Below are 20,796 nucleotides of genomic sequence, written 5' to 3' on the forward strand. Positions count from 1 at the left end.
ATAGTAGTTAAACAATCAGCGTGTGTTATTGCGAATTACATACATGCAATAACAACAAGCATGTAATCCTTAATATAGTAGTTGTCACAAAACATCAATTTACTTCCCGTTGCTGTATAATGTAAATATATAATAATATATATACATTTTTACGGTAAGCTTCCAGAAATATTGTATTGCTGTTTCAAATTGCATTTTGTATATGTTTGGCTGTTTATAAAGCTGGATACATGCAAAACAGAAAAAAGGCCAAAACATAGCCATTTATCGTTGCTAAATAACAGAGAAAGAATTAGGGAAATGGCCAACCAAATATTATGAAACTATTTTCCCACTCAAATGTTCTGCGGCATTATTCATTTGCTTTTGCCTGAGGTGAAGGCATGCAGTCATGTAGGAAATACAATATATGTTTATCTTTTAATTTAAACATTTTTTTTCATGTACTAGTACTTGAACTGAAACTGTGGAAAAAATTGCAGTAACCCATATTGTCTTTAACATGTAATGTTCAGAGAGCAGAGAAAATACGCACAAACAAAATTTGAAAACAAAACTAAAATATTTTATGTTTGAGCTTTCTGCCATTTTACACAAATCATTTGAACAGATTCTCACATTCCAACAGAATCGATCAATATATTTCATTAAAGGCATTTTTAAAAAAGTGAATAAAGAGAGAAATATTTCTGAAATATAAAGACATTATGACAGCATATAGTAACAAATAAGTTATACAATCAATCATTCTTTATAAAGTTAACTGAAGATTATTATTCATATCATTCAATCAATTTTGTTTTGTAAAACGTGTAACTGCGGTGTAATCAGAATAAAGACATCTCATACATGAGCAGAAGTTGTTTCTTAATATCTGAGCCATCCAGTGTTCATGTTTATTGTCTCAGTCCCGGCCTAAAACAGGTCTTGCAGTGTCTCAGACCTGCCAGTTGGGCTTTACGTGGGCAGCTAGCAAGTGTGCAGTGTGCACATGGTGGCAGTGTCAACATAGCCATTCTCTATCGGGGCCATTTCGTCCTGTACCGGCGTGGCAGTGTAAATGCAGCCTGAAGGCTTCTGCATAGCGCTAACTGTGCACGACGTGTGGCAGTTCCCTGTCGCTTCATTCGTCTCCTGGTCCACACAAGGACACCTGTCTTCTTCCACCCCCTCTCTCTGCAGCAGCAATATATTGTCACTGTCCACCCCCTTCACTTTGCTGTAGACCTCCCCCTGGGGCATCTGGAAGCAGCCCTCCATGCGGCTGCAGCCCAACACAACGGGCTGGAGAAGCACCATATCCTCATTGTTGACCCTTTGGACTTCGACATACTCGGTGGTGTGGAGAGCGGGTGACCGCAGACCGGCAGGTGCACGCTTGAGGCCGATGCTGGAGATGTTGACGTCGCTGTGGGCCTGGAGTTCTCGGCAGGCCAGCGTCTGGGGATTGAGAAGATGAGGTTGCTTGCTGCTCAAGCAAATGTCCCAGTAGCTCTGTCCTAGAGCCTCTTTGGTGCTGTGGTCAGGCTGCTTGAGGTGGGAGGACGTGGAGAGGGAATGCTGTTTCGTCATCTTAAGTGAGCTCTGTTGGTCCAGTGGGCTTGAGCTGTACCGGGGCAGTGGAGAAAACACAGAGGGCCAGGTCTTCACCCTCCCACTGGACATTTCACGGCTAGCCATGTCTCCGTGAGCATAGTTCAACGCTTCCTCCTCCCAGTCCTTCAGGCGCCTCTGTGCCTCCGTCCGCATCGGACTGCATTCCCGATCTGTTGGCCTCTTTCCCTTCTTTGCCTCCCCGCACTTATCCATCAGCAGAGTGTGGCTGTCGCAGCTGCCTCGGCCAGAGTCGCAGTCAGATGTGGAGCTCTCAGATTTGAGGCAATTGTCGTGTAGATCCTTGCTTTCCTCCAGCACCAGCTCCTGCTCCCTGGGGACGTAAACCTCTAAGTACTCCACCAGCAAGTCCTCATAATTGGATGATGTGGTCGGAGGGAAATTTGGCACCACCAGTGCACTGAAGATCTCGTTAGAGTTGCCATTCTACACACGAAGAGGAATTCAGTTAGCGAAAAGTAGTGATACAATCAGTCAGAAGTAGCTTTTCTTATTAAAAAAAATATTATTAAGATAAAACATTGCTTCATTATGTAGCTGCTTTACCTTGAGAAGCTGCTTATCAAATCCTTTAATCTTAGGACCAGGGACGGGCGGCAGAATACAATGCTTCAGACTTCACACATGAAAAAAAAGAGATCTACGTCAGGGCTTGTGAGAAGCAGAGGAAAATAAATAAATATAATATAAGACAAATCAACACTTATTTTGATGTATAATATAAAGGCCCAGAGTATTATTTTATGACCACAACTTAAGTATCAGCTACAGTCTAGGATTTTCATTATTCTGCAATAACCAAATGATTATCTAGTTGCCAATGATAAGAAATAAATACAAATGACAATAACATGTTAGTTATTCTTTGATGGTTTCAAACATGGTCCAGTGAATAAAGTTCATATAAGTACTACTAATTACTAAAACTTTTGATATTTCTGTACTTTTCACAACAAAACAACAACTGAATAATGTGCTTAAAATAAACATAAGTACTTATATTATTTATATTATTAGGATCAAAGTCATGATCACAACAGAAATATCTTAAGATAAGCTAATGATTAGGTTTGGACCTCTGTTGCATAAAATATGCATTCATATTACCACAAAGATACATTGCATCAGAATTTCATGATCATTGTCTTACTTGTGTCTGTTCATGTGTAGCAACCACGTGAGGATGAGGAAGGTAAAGGTAGAAAAGACTGTTATAAGAATCCATGTAGACTTCTCTCGATGAAAATCTGTAAGACAACAACACCGTGAGTGTTTTATTATCTTCATATGGGGATTAATATTACAGGATATTAGAAGTATTATGAATTCCATTAGCATTAGTCAAAGGAATATTTCGAGAAATATGTCAGACCAGAACATCTGTCTGTTCATCATAGGACTGAATTAAGGATATATTTAGCTTAGCATAAAGACAGAGGGAACAGCTGGTTTTTAACTTTAGCAACAGCCAGGCCAGCAATTTCCCCACAGTTTATTTATGCTAAACTAAGCTAACCATCTCCTGGCTGTAGCTTTAGTTGGGGTTTTGTTGAGTTCATTTCCTGTTTTATTATAAGTTCCCTGTCTCTTGTGTCCTGTGTTTGGTTTCACTTCCTGTCTTTTTCCCGCCTGTTTTACACCACATCTGTGCGTCGTTACTTTATTAGCCTATCATGTATTAGTCCACATGTCATTGTCAGGTTGTCTACCTTTGTTTGCTGATATCTACGTTCCTGCGTTTGTCCCTCATGTTCCCAGTTGGGTCCTGCCCTCTTACTCATTTTCCTTCAATTTGTTTCTTTTTGTTTGTGCTTTTATTTGCCTCAGTTTCTGTTTCTTGTCGTTTTTTTTTGCCGTAACTCATTGGACTTTAGGCAAGAAAGTGAATGTGTGTATTTTGCACTATTCCTTCAATAAATGCATTATATCTTATTAAAACAATATGCTACTGTGTATTAAACTGTACATAATCGATAGTAAACGTCTTACAGTCAGGAACTTTGACGTAGGAAGTGGAACTCCATTCACTCCAAAAGCCATGATCAGGTTTACAGCGCACCTCTACGAGGTATTTACCACCTGACCGCAGGCTGAAAATGTTAAACATCTTCTGCTGGCCTGCAAGGTGTATCTGGAAATAAACACACACAGTTGACACCGTTGACACTGTTGACACAGCGTGAGCGGTTATGCACAGTCCAGAACATTTTGTAGGGCGAGGTTAAATAATATGTTTTAAATGTTCAATCTAACAGCAGAGCTAGTTAATTAACATGAGGACCGAGCATTTTATCCACCGGTCCACTCCCTTGGACGATGAAGTACGTACCTCCCAGTCATTCTCCTCCTCCAACTTGACGCGGAGCTCGTAGATGAGAGTGATCCAACCCGAGCGGGTATCAGCCTTATGTGGCGGCTCCCATGACACCCGGAGGAAGGGCCAGCCCTTGTCCTCCATTACTGTCACTGTTACCTTCTCTGTGGGATTAGGCTGGACTGGAAAGGGGGAGAGAGAAAATGTGAATGAGTGGATGTGTTTGTGTGTGTGAGTTAGAGGGATGAATATAAAAATAATTTAAGCGGATAATGTTCATAACACAGAAAGACTGTAAGGAGTGTTTCCTGTAGACAGGAGTGTGCGCATGTCTCTTTCTCTATGTAAGAGTAAACCAATGCACACCACCAGTGGAGGAACACTGCCATTGCAAAGGAAATGTTAATGTTTAGGCTTTAAGTCAATTTCTTGGAGACAGTGAAAGGTTAGGACTGATACCAACCAAATCAGGTCAAGGAAACTAATAATGAGGAGGAGGAGCACTTTTAGATAAGCTTTGTGTCTTTTTAATGCTTTACACTGCCTTTTGGATATTTCATGAACAATATGCTTCTGTTGTAATAAGCAACATGACAGGATGTGACACATCTCATACAATATTCATATATTGTTATATAATATAAGTAGAGTTGCCCAATATCCATTTCATTTGATGCAAGATGAAATAAAATGGCTGGAATTATTCAACACGTTTCTTGACATCAATAAATTCCATAAAAAATACCAAAACCAGTGGTTTCATCTCTCAGTACTTACAAATGTCCTTATCCTGTCCATGCCTCATTTATTACTCATGTATTACTTTTTTAAGGGCTGTCATTTACTTAATAAACAGTTGACCACTATTGCTTTTATGAAATGTTTATCAAAGAAGAAGAATTAGTGCAGTACTTGCAGACTATTTTCAGCCATGGATTATTACGTATTTAGTGCTCTGGTGACTATTTCCACCAGCAATTGTGTATGTGGGACTGACTCAACATAAACTACATAAGCAATATGCCCGTGCAACAGTGTCTCCCTTTTGTGTGTGTTTTTCATAGTTTTTGAAGATTCATGTAGGTCTGTGGCACAGATAAATACACTATACTAGACTTATAGCAACATAGGATAGGATAGGATCAGTTCATTTTTGGTTTTAATATGGAATAACAAAATTTCTTTTAAATTTGGTTTGTTTAGAATTAACGTTTATTAAGCAGGCGTCTAACACTTTTGTTTATATCCACTGCTTTTAAAGGGTGACCTTCAGGGAGTAGTTACAGCTGGAGGGAGGGTGAGTGCACTCAGAGTGCAACAGTCGCAGTGTCACCCAGTGTGCCATTGAGCAGATGTGTGAGCGTTAAAATACACTTTTTTTAATCCTTATGTGGAAATTGTGCCTCGAACATCAAAAGAACAAATACAGCCCCCCCCCCCCCTCCAAAAAAAAGCACACATTTCCTCACCAATGTACACCACATCTATTTCCACAGGGTCAGAGAAGGCCCTGCCCAGTGCGTTGGTGGCCAACACTGTGATGTTGTAGTTGATCCAGATGGACGTGTCGTTCTTGTTAAAGAAGCAGGAGTTCTCTCCAGCTGTGTGGTAGTCCGGGCACTCGTACACTGTCTCCGAGCTGCAAGAGAGGCAGGGGAACAGCACGTCATTGCATGTGTGTGTGTGTACACTGTGCTCCACTTACATTTCCGAAGAACATCATGCACTCTTCATTCTACATTTCCTGAAACTCTGTGTTAAAGGAGAAATGGGGTGCCATGTTTTTGTGAATTTAAAGCAGCAGTGGAAGAAAACACAATAATACTTGTGTTATATCCTCCCCGTTTCCTCTACTTTCAATTAGCCCTTTTTTGTCATCTGTACTTTTTTTTAAGTTGTACTTTGATCCCTGTATTATTATAGCTTTTTACACATCTCTAAAATGTTTTTCTTTACGAGAGGACATGGAAAATAACTCCACCAATGTGTTCTGTATGAGCATTTGGCCCCCGTTACACTTGGCTTTCAAATTCCTGTGGACCTGTGTCCTCTAATAATCACAACTGGGAGTGTCTATGTTTAAAAAGCTGGAGGATGGTGTCGTTGCTGTCTGCGTTGATTGACCAGAGGAAGATGGATGCATGCATTGTGTTCACCCAGCGGTGAAGTGAAAGGGAGCAGCTCTGAGGATGGCGTATGGTCTAAAACCTCCCAAATCCAATGGAAAAGGTAGACCTAAATGCCTCAAAGTACCTCACTGAAAACTGTGCCGACCTTGACAATGCCAAGACGTCCAATTGTGTTGACAATAAGTTATTTTACTCTCCTATGTTGATGTGAAGTCCTCATCTTTCCTGACTTCCTCTGTGGAGCCCTTCAGACTTGACAAAATCAAACCTGCTGCTGAATCCTACATTAGACTTCTCTCTTGATGATGAACAACCCATCCCCGTCTCTGCCACGAACCTTTCTTTGCGATAGTACAGGGCGTGGGTAGTGGGCAGCCCTCCATCGGAGCCGGGCTTCCACCAGCAGGTGAAGGTCTCTTTTTCGGGAGAACGACAGCTGGTGAGTGCGGGCTTCCCTGGCGGGCTGTGGACTAAAGACAGACAGGAAAACAATGGATTGACAATGATGTCTAATACACCACACACATATCCGCAGATAAACAACACTATTACTTATCATATTGTCATATTTCTACATCTAAACACTTACGTTTTCCCCTGGAATGCGCCGTGAAGCACAGCAGCAACAACAGCAGGATGACTTTCCTCATCGTGGCTCCTCAAAGCCTTGGCTGTTGGATGGAGAAATAATAAATACACAATGACTGTTGAGCATGAGGGAACTGTCAGACAAATCATGTTAGCCACTTTCGATGCTGTCCATCCCAACAGCAGAACTGCACGTCTTGTGTTGAGTCACACTTCAAAGGAGATGAGAGGTTTTCTTATTGTCACACACCTTGTTTGAGATTTACGTGCAATACTTCAATTAATGAATTAATTAATAGTAGAGATAGTGTAGGAGGATGGCATCCACAAGTGAACTGTTCAGAATATTGGATACATTACTTCTGAGATCGTAGAGAATATACTTCAAACACAATGTGCTTGAGAACGTGACTGAATCCTGTCATTCAACGTACAGAACATTCATGCCTCCAAACAGATCCATTATGTTACTGTTAAATTAAACCAAATCGGACTACAGGGTGGTAAATATGACGAACCGAAAGAAAATCTCCTCTGAACGATGTCTGCTGTTTCCCTAAGGATTAAAAAGCATCCTCTCTGTTTCAGTCTACCGCTACCAGCTGGCACATGCAGCGTGACTGATTGCATAAGTTCAGGCTGTTGCCTCAACAACAGAGACACACAGCGGAGGGGCGGTTTGCCCGAATCCCATTCGCATGACTTGGAAATCTGCGATGTCCTATCCACGTGCAGATGTTTTAGTTATTACTGAAACTACTATTCGGGGGATAGATATTACTGGGGGGATAGATGCTAAATAGATGGTAAAGCTGATGTTGCATTCGTGGAAAGAAAAGGTTGGTAGAAAGCACTTCATTGCTCGCATGCTCACTCCCTTTCTTCTCATTACTGATGCTGAATTCTTCTGCCGTTAAGGATTCAACATATTAAATAGATATTATATGGGCATGCTCCCATTCTCACATCACATGCTGCCTTCAGACTGACCTGCCTTCCCACACGCAGCCTATCAGATATGAACCTGAGAGTCATTACACATATAGAGCACTCACAATAGCAAATGGCAGCGATCACAATATTCTTAAATTAAATAAACTTTAGTCTTGATAAATATCATTATATGCAAATTACTCCTCTCGATAAAAGCCCAACCAATAAGGCTCTCAAATAAAAAACACGGAAGACCGAAATGTCCGAAAGCACAGGTACCAAGAACTAGAACATAAGAAATGCATTTCTTGTCGGACTGTATTGTTATTTAGATTTGCAGCTTTTTTAGTGGTCATGCATTTTTGAGACGATGGGCCTCACGCAGGTAGCGATACGCAAACACATTTCCTCATAGTTTTGTTCTCATTTTGTTTGTATCCATTGATTGGATTCACAAATGTTTCTTATTTATGCTCTTCTCTTAGGTAAGACAAAATATCTCATTTTGCAGTCCATAGTTTGATTGTCAACACAAGAACGTCATATAATTAACATTAACAATTTACATGTGCAATTATTAGATGTTTAAGAGTAATTATAATGATTCGATTATTGAATAAATAAACAATAGTGGTCCACTGATCCCAATTAAGACTTAAAGAGAGAGATTTAAAATCCTTGGATGATATTCCGTTGTTCTCTGAACAAAAATATGAAGAATATATATAAGCATGAGGCCCATGTACAGTGCAGATACATTTGACATTAATGACAGGCTCCAAGATTGGTCAGGTTCTCTGCTTTTGCAGTATCTTTGCGGGCAGCATGGTTTCTAGACATTAGACTTCCTTAATATCACAAAGACTGTTGGCAAGTGACTGTTACCAACTGTTCTCTATGGTGCCTTAATTTCAATAACGTCACCATGATCTGATAATTGGCATTAAGGTCAAGGCATTGGATTAGCCTCCTGCTGTATATAGTCTTCTTACATAACCAGTAGCCCACACTGAATAAGCTGCTAAGCTGGGAAAGCGCTGGCCAACAGTGAGAAGCTCCTCCCTCACAGATAATAATGGCCTGGACTGTTCTCAGTTTCACCTCAAGAGACACTTGTTTTATGTGCTGTATATCCCTCCACCTTTATGCTCAACATAGAAAGCCAGCTTACATGTAACTGCCTGCTTGGTGACCCACTGCTCCATACTTGTACATACTGTTGGTTCAGCATGGTGACCTTATGTACCAAAGAGTTAATATGACAGATATACACGTGAGAAAATTACAGACAAGCAACCAACGTTTAAGGTAATTATGGAACACGTTTTGAAATGTAACGCCGTACAACAAAATTAGTCAGTCAGGTCATCCTGAGGCTACGATCTAAAGTCAGGTCTGGTGGTTATGAATAATTTATCATTTGTGTTCATCAGATGCCTCTCAGTGTCAAAGTGGGTGCGGAGGACAAGTCAAATTACATGCTAAGGTAAACAGGGAAGCGAGAAGATCCCCGCGGGGCAGGGTTGGTTGTACGACAGCACACCTTTGCAAAGGTAATTTATTGGTTATGTTTCTTTCTCATGCGCCGAAAGACACACCCGAGCGCCACAAAAGCAGAACTACAGAGGTCCCGTTTCCCAGGACACAATATATCCTCAATGATTTATCGCACAATTACACGATTCGGTTTCACACAGTAGATCCGCAGGTTTGGCATGACAGAAATGAGTCTTGACAAAGCAATAACTCAAGTTTCTTGTCCTCCTATAAGAAAATATAGATAGTGCAGGTTACAATTAATACATTTGGCCATGAATCTAAGAAAAATGTAAAGCATAGTCCAACTATAACGTTGCTTTCATATCAAAACATAAACCTGTACTATGTTTGTGTAAACATTCCTGGCAATAAACAGTTTCTGATTCTGATTCTGATTCTGAGTAAACACTTCCCAGGACTATAACAAAAACAGGTTTGATCATCCACACCCACAACTTTCTAGGAACTTTTTTTTTCTGACACCCGCATTCACGGGCAAAGAGCAACAGAAAACAAGACGCAGAACTTGAAGTTGTTGTGTAAATTTCAAGGAGATGAACACATTTAATGAACCCATGTGCTGAACTTTTAGTGGATACTGAAGACTGTCTGACACAACTTAAGAGTATGATGACGATATAAGATCCCAGTGTAATACCAGTCGATATGTAAAGGTGCAGGTGACATCTGTAATTCTCCGCATGGGCATGGTTGGAGATATCCTTCCCTGTACAGGCAGGGTTCCCATAACCCTGTGACACACATTCTGCATACAAAAGCACACGCACACTATATACGCAGTGCAAACGCATGGTGGTGCTCACTTAAACACAAACAGCCATGCGCATGTGACTGCAAGAATAAACAAAGCCCAGAGTGCTTTTATGCCAATTACATACAATACACCATAACAAACGTAAATCATCTGTCAACACTTTTCCATTTCCAGTTACTGCAACCCTTCCTTTCTTCATTGTTCATTCAAAGTACTTCCTCTATTGTCTTGGCCAGCCTGTATCCTGTGCCCTCCTGTGTTCTTTGAAGCACTCACACAGAAGAACGAAGGCTTCAAGGAGAGCAGCCGACACGCCCAAGCAATAATGACCGCACTATATGTGTTTATTGAAGGCCACTACAGCACAACATAATAGCCTGGTGAATGTTTTTAAAGATGAAATAAGTGAACGTCTGATTTATCCTGACATAGCGGGGGTGTTATGGGTAATTTAGGTGGCTCTGCCAGGATATGATTGCAGCTGCAGGTATGCGGTGGGTGTAATAACACCCCCACTCACCTCCATCTGGTTTCTCATTGAGTGAGATAGTTGTTTGATTAAAAATAATTTCGGGAGAGTGCATTAGTCAGCACCTGCCTTACATAAGAGCAGTGTACTCATATGGTTGTGAAGAGAATTTATGATCATGAGTCACCACTTATGCTTCCAATTACTACGTGCACAGATTACTCTTGTTGATATAATGTCAATGAAGCTTGCAGGTTCTAATCTAGCCAATGCTAACACAGGTATATGATTTGTTTCTCACCTGTACAGATCATATTCATATTACAGTACACTTCATAGTACGGGCCAATGCCAGCACTACCTTTCGGATCTGGAGAACTGATTAAACTGATTTGCACCCTTCAGAATTGTATCGTTTACATGTGAATAATTAGTTATAATTGATGACCGAGAACCTCAAAACATGGGCACAAGCAATGTACTACTCCAAATACAATGCTAGAAGGATTTGTTTACTTCGATGCAGGACTAACAGTGGAAAGAGTCCGTAAACTGGAGCCACCCAACATTGTAATCCGATATTAAATTGATCAGCTTGCTGTAATGGCCAGCAGCCTCTTTAACCTTTTCTTAACCAGAGCAGGAGCAGATCATGACCCTAGAAATCCCATTACACAGCTGACAACCCAGCATCATCATCCTCCCACGCTGAAGGAAATAACTTCATCAGTCAGCTGTCAACAAGGGAACATCCCTTCATCCAGAGGGACACACAATTAGTCTGTGGAAACTGATTCAGTTAACTTGTTGATCCAATGTATTGCTATTTCCATCACTATTACTTAAATGCGCTGTCCGGGGGACAAATAAAGAAGTCGTTGTGAGTGCACAAAGAGTGCTTTACAAATGGATTGATTGGTGTGTGCAAGCCACATAGATTCACTTTGGCTTGAGGCAAAACCACTCGACTGATTCCCTTGGTCTGAAAAACGTCACTTTCAAAGACTCAAAGATCTCAGTTAAATTGAACAATTTAACATTACTGCAAGCATCAACAAGTTTGATCCTCTATCTCATTTTTTGTGTGACTGATGTTTGTATTATTTTTGGCATATGAACACACACGCAGGCACACAAAGTGCAGTGAACTCTACGTGCTCCCCGCCTCCGTGCCCACTCAGGCCGGTCCTGATGAGAAAACGAAGCTCTCCTGAGAAGTAAATAGATGTCTTACCAGCAGCTGAGAGGAGTTTTCAGGCGAGTCTCGCTCGGTGCCTTCGCCGTGGTGACTCCTTCGCCGGCTCCCAGAAGAGCGCACGTCCACCGGCTTGTATAACTGACCGCAAACAAGACGTATAAACCGTCAGCCCCGTCCCCGCCGGCGAGGTAATCGCAACATCAACTCTCTCGTCTCTCTGATCCCGAGGAGGGCGGGGCTAGAGGGGCAGACCCGCCCTCCTCGTGAGGCCACGTAAACCACGCCCATGGCTTAAGATTTCATGGTGCCAAAGACCTGAGGTGAGGTCGAGGTGAGTTTGAAGTGAGCAGAAGTTCCTCAGAGGTATTTCAACTGAACATGGTGGGATTGGGAGTTTAAAACTGCTTCAATGTCAAATCTGGTCATGCAAATTGATTTGTTTTGTGACTGCCCAATCTAGATTATGTAATATTATTTTGTCAATAACCCCCCTCACCTCTCTCAGCTCTCAACTCAATTTTCAATTAAAATACTTTAATGGCATTAAACAAAGCATGTTGCCAAAGCAGTTTTGAGAAGATTTATTACAAAAGACACAAAGTGTGAGGTTTTAAATACACAGGGTGTTATATAATACTGATGCAGTCCAGTCCTACAATACAATGTATTCTCTTTTTTATTCTATTTTATCACATTTTATTTTCTTCTCTCTCTCTCTATCCCTCTTTCAGTCTCAGAGAGAGAGAGAGAGAGAGAGAGAGAGAGAGAGAGAGAGAGAGAGAGAGAGAGAGAGAGAGAGAGAGAGAGAGAGTGTGTGTGTGTGTGTGTGTGTGTTACAGGTCGGGATCATGTTACAGTGGTTGTGGTTAAGGTAATTTCCAGGAAATGAATGACAGACAATGCAACTTCTTCCTCAATGACAAAAGCAAGTGAGACACCTCTACCCACAACACATGCGGCTAAGTGACTTTCACTCTACATATTATAACTGGTTCCTTTTACTGGGAGCTGTAAACATAGCAAGGTCTCCCAGTCTTTTAAATCCCTCTCCCCTTCCCTCTGTCCCTGACTCACTTTATCTTATGAATCCAATAACATTATGCACACATGTGTGTGACATAGTGTTTATCTCATACACAAAGGATTAACACAATTTGTTTCTGTAGGTTTTTTTGTGATATTTAACGTACAGAGAAGAAAGACAGACATATTTGATCACTTTTACAACAGGACGCAACCCAGAGCATGATGTTCCCACTGAACAGAATGCATGAGTATAAAGATGCCTTTGCCCTGAGCAGGACAGCACAGGTCAAAGTATGTCTATGTATGGGTGGCACTGCGTGGAAATTCACGGAAGGTGGTACTATTACACATCATGTGGGCCTGGCATTAAAATGGGAGAGAGATCCGGTAAAAATACAAAAATGTCACCTGTCGCTTAATTAAGTATGTAAGTGTTATCATCAAAATGTACTTAAAGTACCAACATTATAAGCACTCAAATGCCCCTTGGTTGGAAAAGGATGCCATTAGAAGTTGCATGAAAGGCATGAAGTGAAATTCGAGTACCTCAAGTTTATCCTTAAGTATACTTCATTATGTACTCAGTTACATTCTGTCACTGCTATCAATGTCATAACACAGGAGAATTTGAGCAATACATGCCTTCTAATGGCAAAACAGCCTTCCTGTCAGCTACATTTCTGTGATGTGTGTATGTATGATTTCAATGATTGGTGAATACAAAACCCACATATTTTATTTGAATAGAAAAAGACAACATATCTTGTTTTTTGGGGCTGGTTTATTGAAATACCTTTATGCATATTTGCATTAATGCCTAAATAAACATGGATTTTTGTGAGTAAAAATATACACATTATGTGAAAAGCCTTTGAACTGATTGTACAATGAGAACTCCAGCCCTCCCCATTTCAGCTTAGAAGCAATAATGTTATGTAATATGCCCATCTGCTCTCCATGTTGATTTAAAAGTCCCATTAAGGGACATGGTAAATGCCAGTGGACATTTGAACCTGGATGCACTTCATGAATGTAGATAAGTTAACGAGTGAACTGTGATGTATTGCCTTTAAAACAAAAAAAGCTGATCTGTCATTTATAATTCACGTTTTCGTGCACGTAGCAGAGGATGTGTCAGATATGTTGGTGTGGCAGATTGCATGCCTTACTCTTCGACACGGGTGAAAAAAAGAAAACGAGGAGTGAGGCACGAGCGCCAGTCAGAGGAGGACTGACCTCTAACTCAATAAAACCGGTTCTCGCTTTCTATCCATGTGACATTTGCCCTCTCAATCACTGGACATCTGGTATCTGGCTTCGGGGACAAATGGGTACAAACGATGGGGAGATTACGACTTTGTAGTGACATCTAGCGGCGCTTTTGTGAGCTGGTTTGACAAAGCAGTCTGTGTTTCTGTATATGGTAGAATTGCATTAGTGTAGTGGGCGTCTATAGGCGGCAGTATAGGACCACCGGTGCTGCAGGGATTTCAGAACCAAACAACATTACATTTACTTGTCTGTCAGTATGTTAGCGAGCATCAGCATGTGAATGAATGATACATGAATGACAAAAAGGCACCATCACATGTAATAACCTAAGCATTGCTTAAACTATAAAAACAAAGAGATTCGTTTAAATAAGTTTCTTTTAAATACATTCTATTTTACTATGTGTCTCTTGTGTGCACGTTACCTGTCTGCTGCTATAATCCTGCAATTTCCCCACTGCGGGACTAATAAAGGATTATCTTATCCTATCTATCTTACTTTATCTAACACAAAGTGTGCAAGAGGTATCCACTGAGACCGACTGAATAGGAACTCTTCACATCTAATGAGTTGTAAGAATAATCACCACCACAACAGCAGCAACAACAACAACAACAACAACAACCAGACACCACTGAGGACACACGTAATCTAATGCCATCTAATGAAAAACTTGCGCATGAAACACAATTATGAATTCGTTATTTGAACAATCAATCAATCAATGAATAAAAACAAACCAATAAGTAGACCTATGTTTATACATGAAAAACTAAATATTGGTCCCGACACTAGAAACACCGACAAGAACAAAAACATGAATTATACACATTGACTGTGCTACGGAAATATATATATATATATATATATATATATATATATATATATATATATATATATATATATATATATATATATATATATATATATATATATATATATATATACTGTTTATGGATTACTTCCCTATGCTAAGAATCCATATTTTTATTTTCACATACAGCTATAACCAATAACATACAATGTTGACCTATGTTTATATCCTGTTTTTCACCCTCTTGTTGTTATATACAATTAAGCATGCTGAGTTTGAGAATGACAGAGTTTATTCCCAAGGTGACTTCTCTAACTTTTGCCTTTTCATCGACCTAAATTCGTGATGCAGATCAGTAGTTTTATCTGGTTCTTTCTGACTATGTAGCCTGTGATTGGCTGCCATTCACAAGGCCCGCCCCCTGACATGAACGCGCTCAGGGCTGGATGGTGACCAGAGCGGGTAACTACCTTCAGAGACTAGTCAGCTGGAAGGGGTGATATTATATATGATAGAGATACTTAAAAAAAAATCCTGACAACGGTTAATTTAGTTGCTTTGCGAGACACAGCCTCACACACCCTAAGAAAGGGGAAAACAGACACACAAACACAGCCACAGACACACACACACCAGCGCCACGCCCTCTGCATATATTATTGGCCGTTGCGGAGTTTTGGGGGAATCAACGTCGCATTTGATTGGTTGACGTTGACCGCAATCACGTCTAATCGGCACACGATTGGCTGAGCTGTCAGGAGGAAGTCAAGTGTCAAAACGTTTCGGGGGGGATAAGCTTGGAGTTGACAAAAGCGATCTGTCTCAGTTGAAACATTTTGGACACTGTTTTTTTGTTGTTGTTGTAATTTCCAGGTTGTGTCCTGGACGGACAACCCTCGCGAGGATTACGTTATCCAACTGCCAAACCGATTTCCTGTGCCGCGCCGAGGACCTGGTCTCACCGTGGATTTGACCACCACCAGAGAGAGCAAAGTGGGACTTTATTGTTCAAGGCTGGCTAGCTAGCTCTGCCGAGCGGCTTGTTTTTGTGTGTCTAGCGTGGACCGCAGGCTATATGGCTGCGAATTACGAGCCGATATATGGACTTTCAGAAGACGAGGTAAGCTTTTCTTAGATATATTTCAGTCATGACTATGTGTCTCTTAGTCGGGGTTCAGCCGTTAATAGCTAACACCAAGGCTAGCCGAGAGTCACGCTAACAAGCCCTCACCCATAGTGACATTCCGTAGTAATTTTCGAGCAGCTGTCAGTTTCCTGCCCCCTTGTCTGCTTGGTCCACTAGTTTTATTTATCTTCATTTCATTAACAGATGTCTTCCGGGTGTTGAGATTAAACCGTTCCCTTCGACCGAGCAAGCTTATCCACCTCTATATATCCTCTTATTTGAATCAATGTATGGACGACTTGTAGATCCAAAGTGATATTTTGGATCCCAGATGTGCAGATGAGACATTTTTTTGGGAGGGCGGAGAGCTGGATGGCAACCCCTCTGTCTGACTTAAATGCCGCCTTTTGTCAGTAAACAAAGCCTTTTGATGGCGAGCTGGACGAGGGTGTCTTGCTTCTGTCAATTGAGGTCAATATTGGCGTTAGTGCTGAACTGTGTGTCTCGTTACACCCATAATGCGGTGCAAAGTATGCTGGGATGCAAACGTTGTTTCACACGGTCGCAGGATGGCCAAACACGAGGAGACAATTATTTGCTAATAACGAGCTGCAAGTGCTGTCAAACTCAGCCAACCACTTGTCAGATATTACTAGTTAATGCAGTCAGTAATAGTAAGGCTGGGGATTGATTTGTTTTTAAATAATACAAAAAAAAAATTAGGATCCGGTTGCATGAGTAAACATAATTATTTAATATATGTATTCAAGGTTCGTAGTGGAGAATATGGGCGCGACTCTCAGACACAAATAGGCGAATTTGAATGTTGCCTTTTATGCCAGTTTTGTCGATACACTGAACATTTAACTGGATGATATCTGTAAATATATGACCAAACTCAATGGATTTGTGTTGCATTTAACTTTACATTTTTTATAATCAAGATCAGAACAGGTACTGATAAACGGTATTTCACTGGGTTCGACCTATCTGACTCAGCCAGTGTTTGTACTGCTTTGTTTATGAGGTAGCTCTTTTCACTTTCATAGCCTTGTGGTGCCCTGTCTGTCAGTCATTACTAGAGGCGAAGCATGCCAGTAAAAACATTCCACACAATGCAACACAGGGGACCGCAGAAAAGGTTGCTTAGTTTTTGTTTGAGGTTGACCATATTGCAGGCGTTAATAACATTGTGTAATCTCCACAAGTAATGGTTTAAAGACAATTGTGGGTTTGCATTCCATGATACACTGCACTTCCTGTGAGGCAAGCATTCAGAAATGCTGCACCCTCTGAACAAGGCCATAGCCTAAGGTAATAGCTGGGTTGGTCTGTGCTCCCACGCCCTCCTTCGGTCCATTATCTTGCACATGTATACAAATTGTGACGTAACTTGTTGTAAAGCTTTATGTATATAATCCACCAAGAAGCTGTGTCGGCTTACTTAAGACTCCATCTCAAGTTGCAGCCAAGTAGAGAAGAGTGTGTGAAGCTGTAAACCAAACATGGTGTGAGGTGGTTTAACTCAAAGTAGAGTTTCCCCTACAAGACGTGCTGTGGGAATTAGTTGCACACACATTAACTATCAGAACATTGTCTTTCTCTGCAATATTTTAGTGTAGCTTTAGCTTATGTTGTGTCATCTGTCAGGTTCTAAATATTGGACTCACTAAGGACTGAAAGCTTTTCTAATAGAACTCCAAATCCAACTCATTTAATTTCTACGCCTGGGTTATTAACTTAAACATGCAGCTTTAAATGTTTGAAGTGGCCTGCAGTTATGCAATATTTATTCCATGAATTTGATTTAATGTTTTGGTCCATCATCTCTTTCTTCTGCAGAATGAAACGAGAGTGCTGCGGGTTAAGGTCATTGCCGGAATGGATTTGGCAAAGAAAGACATCATTGGAGCCAGGTGAGTGTCACATGACTTTTTTAAGACACAACATAAGATGCTGCCTTATCAGCGGGTCTGAGTTTTTATGCTGTTGTCCCACTTCAATGTCATCATTGTCGAGTGGATGTGAAGGGCCTGGCCACTGCTTCTGTTCAGGGGCACTACCCCTGTCTCTGACATCGCACTTCTTTTGGACAATCTAGTCTTATGTTTTAATATGTTGGCTGCTTTCTGGACTGCTAGAGCTCAAATGTGTATCGTCATCTTTGAAGTTTCTTTTTTCTTTTTTGTAACTATCAATATTTATAGGTGGAAAAACAAGTAGGGGACCTGTTATTTTGTCATTGAATGTCGTATCCTGCCCTCATTTAGTTGGACTCCTTTTAGTATGTCTTTTAAACCTTGGACAGCACCATATTATACACTTTGACTACACTCTGTTACCCCACAAAGACCTTGAACTCCAAGTGTTAATCAATGATTACCCGCCTGCCTCTCCTACTATTCATAACCCACCTTAATTACAGTTTTTATAGATACAAACGTTTGACTAATAATTATACAGACCCACATACATTCTCACACGTAGAAAGACGCTGTTTGTTAAAATAAAAAGTTTGTGAGTCTTTCTCACATCATGGTCATCAAGGGGTAATTTTCTTATGCTGTCAGATCTCCTCTCTCCTTGTGCGAGTCAGTGATGAAGTGTAACCCACTGTTATCACAACTTGTATGCAAAGTTACATAATATCCCTCTGTGGAGGTGTATTTCAAATCTGTGTAAGATAGTTTATTTTTATCATGGCTAACTTAACTTGACTATGACTTCTGCCCTCTCAATTTAAATTGCCTACCTCTCTGTAGTTGTGTTGCTAGAAGGCTGTGATCAATTAATAGAACACAGAGTTGACTGAAACAAGTACATGAATGAGTACAGCCACAATGACCAACCATCTTTTCTGCTATAAATTTGTTTTATCTTCAGGAAGTCATAGGCTGCCATTGTTTTCAAAATACCACACTGGTATTGATGACATACACTAGCATTTAGCCCAAATAAAGTGGGATGTACAGGAAGAGATCAAATTCATTTAAAGCTTGTTAAAATTGAAATGTTATCTAGGGATCCACATTTAATTCAGTGTCTGCAGCCTTGTTGCTTTTTTGCCGCTCTTTACGACAAACTACCATGAAAGCACATTTTCATACGGCTGAACTGATATTCCTGTTCAAGAGGCGGCTCTTTAGCCTTCAAAGGTCCATTTAAATACCTGCCTATGTCTAGTCATAAACATGTAATGCAAATACATGTAGCAGTAATACCATCCCAGGCTATCCCACTGAAGATTGCATATTACCATTCTTTAACTGCATGTTCATCTGGGACTTCTGCTTGCAGACAGCACGCGAAGGTCCAAGTATAGTGTAGATGAGACAGCTGCATTTTTAACGCACTTGGTATCTGGCTGAAATCACCATATGACAAGTGTGAGCCTCATCTACATTTGAACACTGTTCCAACTGTTGTTTACAGTGATGCATTGTGTCTGAGCTACGAGAGAGCTGCCCTTGTGGGAGAAAGAGCTTGGCATGTTTAGCACTGTGTGAGTACTACTCGCATGCCAAAGTGCATGTGTTCGCATCCCTGATGCCCTGCTAGCAGGACAGTGTCACCCGGCTCAGGAGAAATCTGAACTGTAATAAAGAAACACTGAATGAGGTCTGGATAGCTCACACAGGAGACGGTGCTGACATGGCAGTCTGTCGCCTCAAAAGATGCTCACACGGGGCTGGGCGGGGGCTTTTCCTCGTTTTGCGCCAAACTGGTTCCTGTTGCTGCTGTATTCAGTTCTACAGCTACTTTGATCTATTGTGTTCCGCTCTGTTAAGTGAAACACCCCATAGGTCTTGTGTTTTGTTCTGGTGAGGTGTCGATAGGAACTTGAGGATCTCGCATGCAATCAAACAACAAGTGGACCGAGCTGCCATTTGAATCCAGCAACACATGCAGGCTTTCATTCACTCGGAGTTGACCTGAAGTAGCCTGTCTCCCTCAGCTGGATTTTTTTTTTTTTGATAGAGGAAAGGAGACAAGAAGGAGTCTCAGTGCAGCCGAGATACAGTAGGTCCATTGTTGTAGTGAAGTCACAGCACATCACAGAAGCACGCATACACACAATTAGAGGCTGTGGGATTTCTGGAGATAATCAACAATCAAGCAAGAGCAGTTTTGCTTTTGGTACATTTAAAACAATATATTTGCCATCCCTTCTTCTCTCTTCCCTTTCCTCTCTCTCAGCAACTTCCTTAGAATCAATGTAAGGCTGCGCGCCAACTGGCAGGCCAAATCTTATTTTGGATCTATCCAGAATTGAATTGCTGCTTATATCAAGTCTGGATGGCAAAAAAATCCTCAGGAAACTGATTATGGCAAATCAGATTGAAAACGCATAAATGGTTTGAAATGGGATACAATTCAAATGTATAATACCTTGTGTGCTTAGCCACTGACATATCGAGTATATCTAAAAACATGTATTACACAGGAAATGCAACACGTAACACCAACCTCTCACACTGAGCATGAGGAAAAAGGTTTTATTTCCCCAATCCCTCCACGTCATCTGGGAAGATTGAGAGATAGATATTATGTTGATGCAAAGAATGAAATATGATGTCTTGCCTCAGGTAGCCTTCAGCTCGCTGTTTTACTTCCACATTGGAGAAGCACATCAGCAGATGTGTGTCCTGAAATAACTTCTGTCGATGTACGTGGTACGCACATAATCTAACAGATGGTGGTCACGTTGATAGAAGTTATTTCAGGATACACAGCGAGCAGAAAACGGGCAGAGAAATGGAAGCTTTATGGGAACTGTTGACACCTGAAGTAGATTATAAATTTGATAAATCAGGTAAATGATTAGTTGAGAAAAATGATCAGCAAAGCGTTCGATCACTTAAGTTTGCTTTTTGACTATTTGTCGCACAAAGCAAGACATTTGATGATATTATTGGGCTCCATGATATTGTTATGGGCATTTTTTACTTTTTAAATGTTTTAATGTTGTATTGACCAAACGATAAATCTGCATCAAAAT

General features: G+C 40.8%; 1 protein-coding gene across 1 annotated transcript; it reads right to left on the reverse strand.

Annotated features, from left to right (window-relative positions):
• Window positions 1–880: 880 nt before the first annotated feature.
• Window positions 881–6,707, reverse strand: prlra (prolactin receptor a; the record flags this gene model as incomplete). Its single annotated transcript, XM_079234987.1, has 8 exons — window positions 881–2,040; window positions 2,161–2,230; window positions 2,765–2,861; window positions 3,604–3,745; window positions 3,944–4,110; window positions 5,398–5,567; window positions 6,395–6,527; window positions 6,647–6,707. 8 exons carry the CDS (start codon window positions 6,705–6,707, stop codon window positions 970–972), a joined length of 1,911 nt encoding a protein of 636 aa, XP_079091113.1. The 3' UTR covers window positions 881–969.
• Between the last annotated feature and the right edge of the window lie 14,089 nt (window positions 6,708–20,796).

The sequence above is a fragment of the Taurulus bubalis genome, assembly GCF_910589615.1.
Source record: "Taurulus bubalis genome assembly, chromosome: 19".
Classification (NCBI taxonomy): domain Eukaryota; kingdom Metazoa; phylum Chordata; class Actinopteri; order Perciformes; family Cottidae; genus Taurulus; species Taurulus bubalis.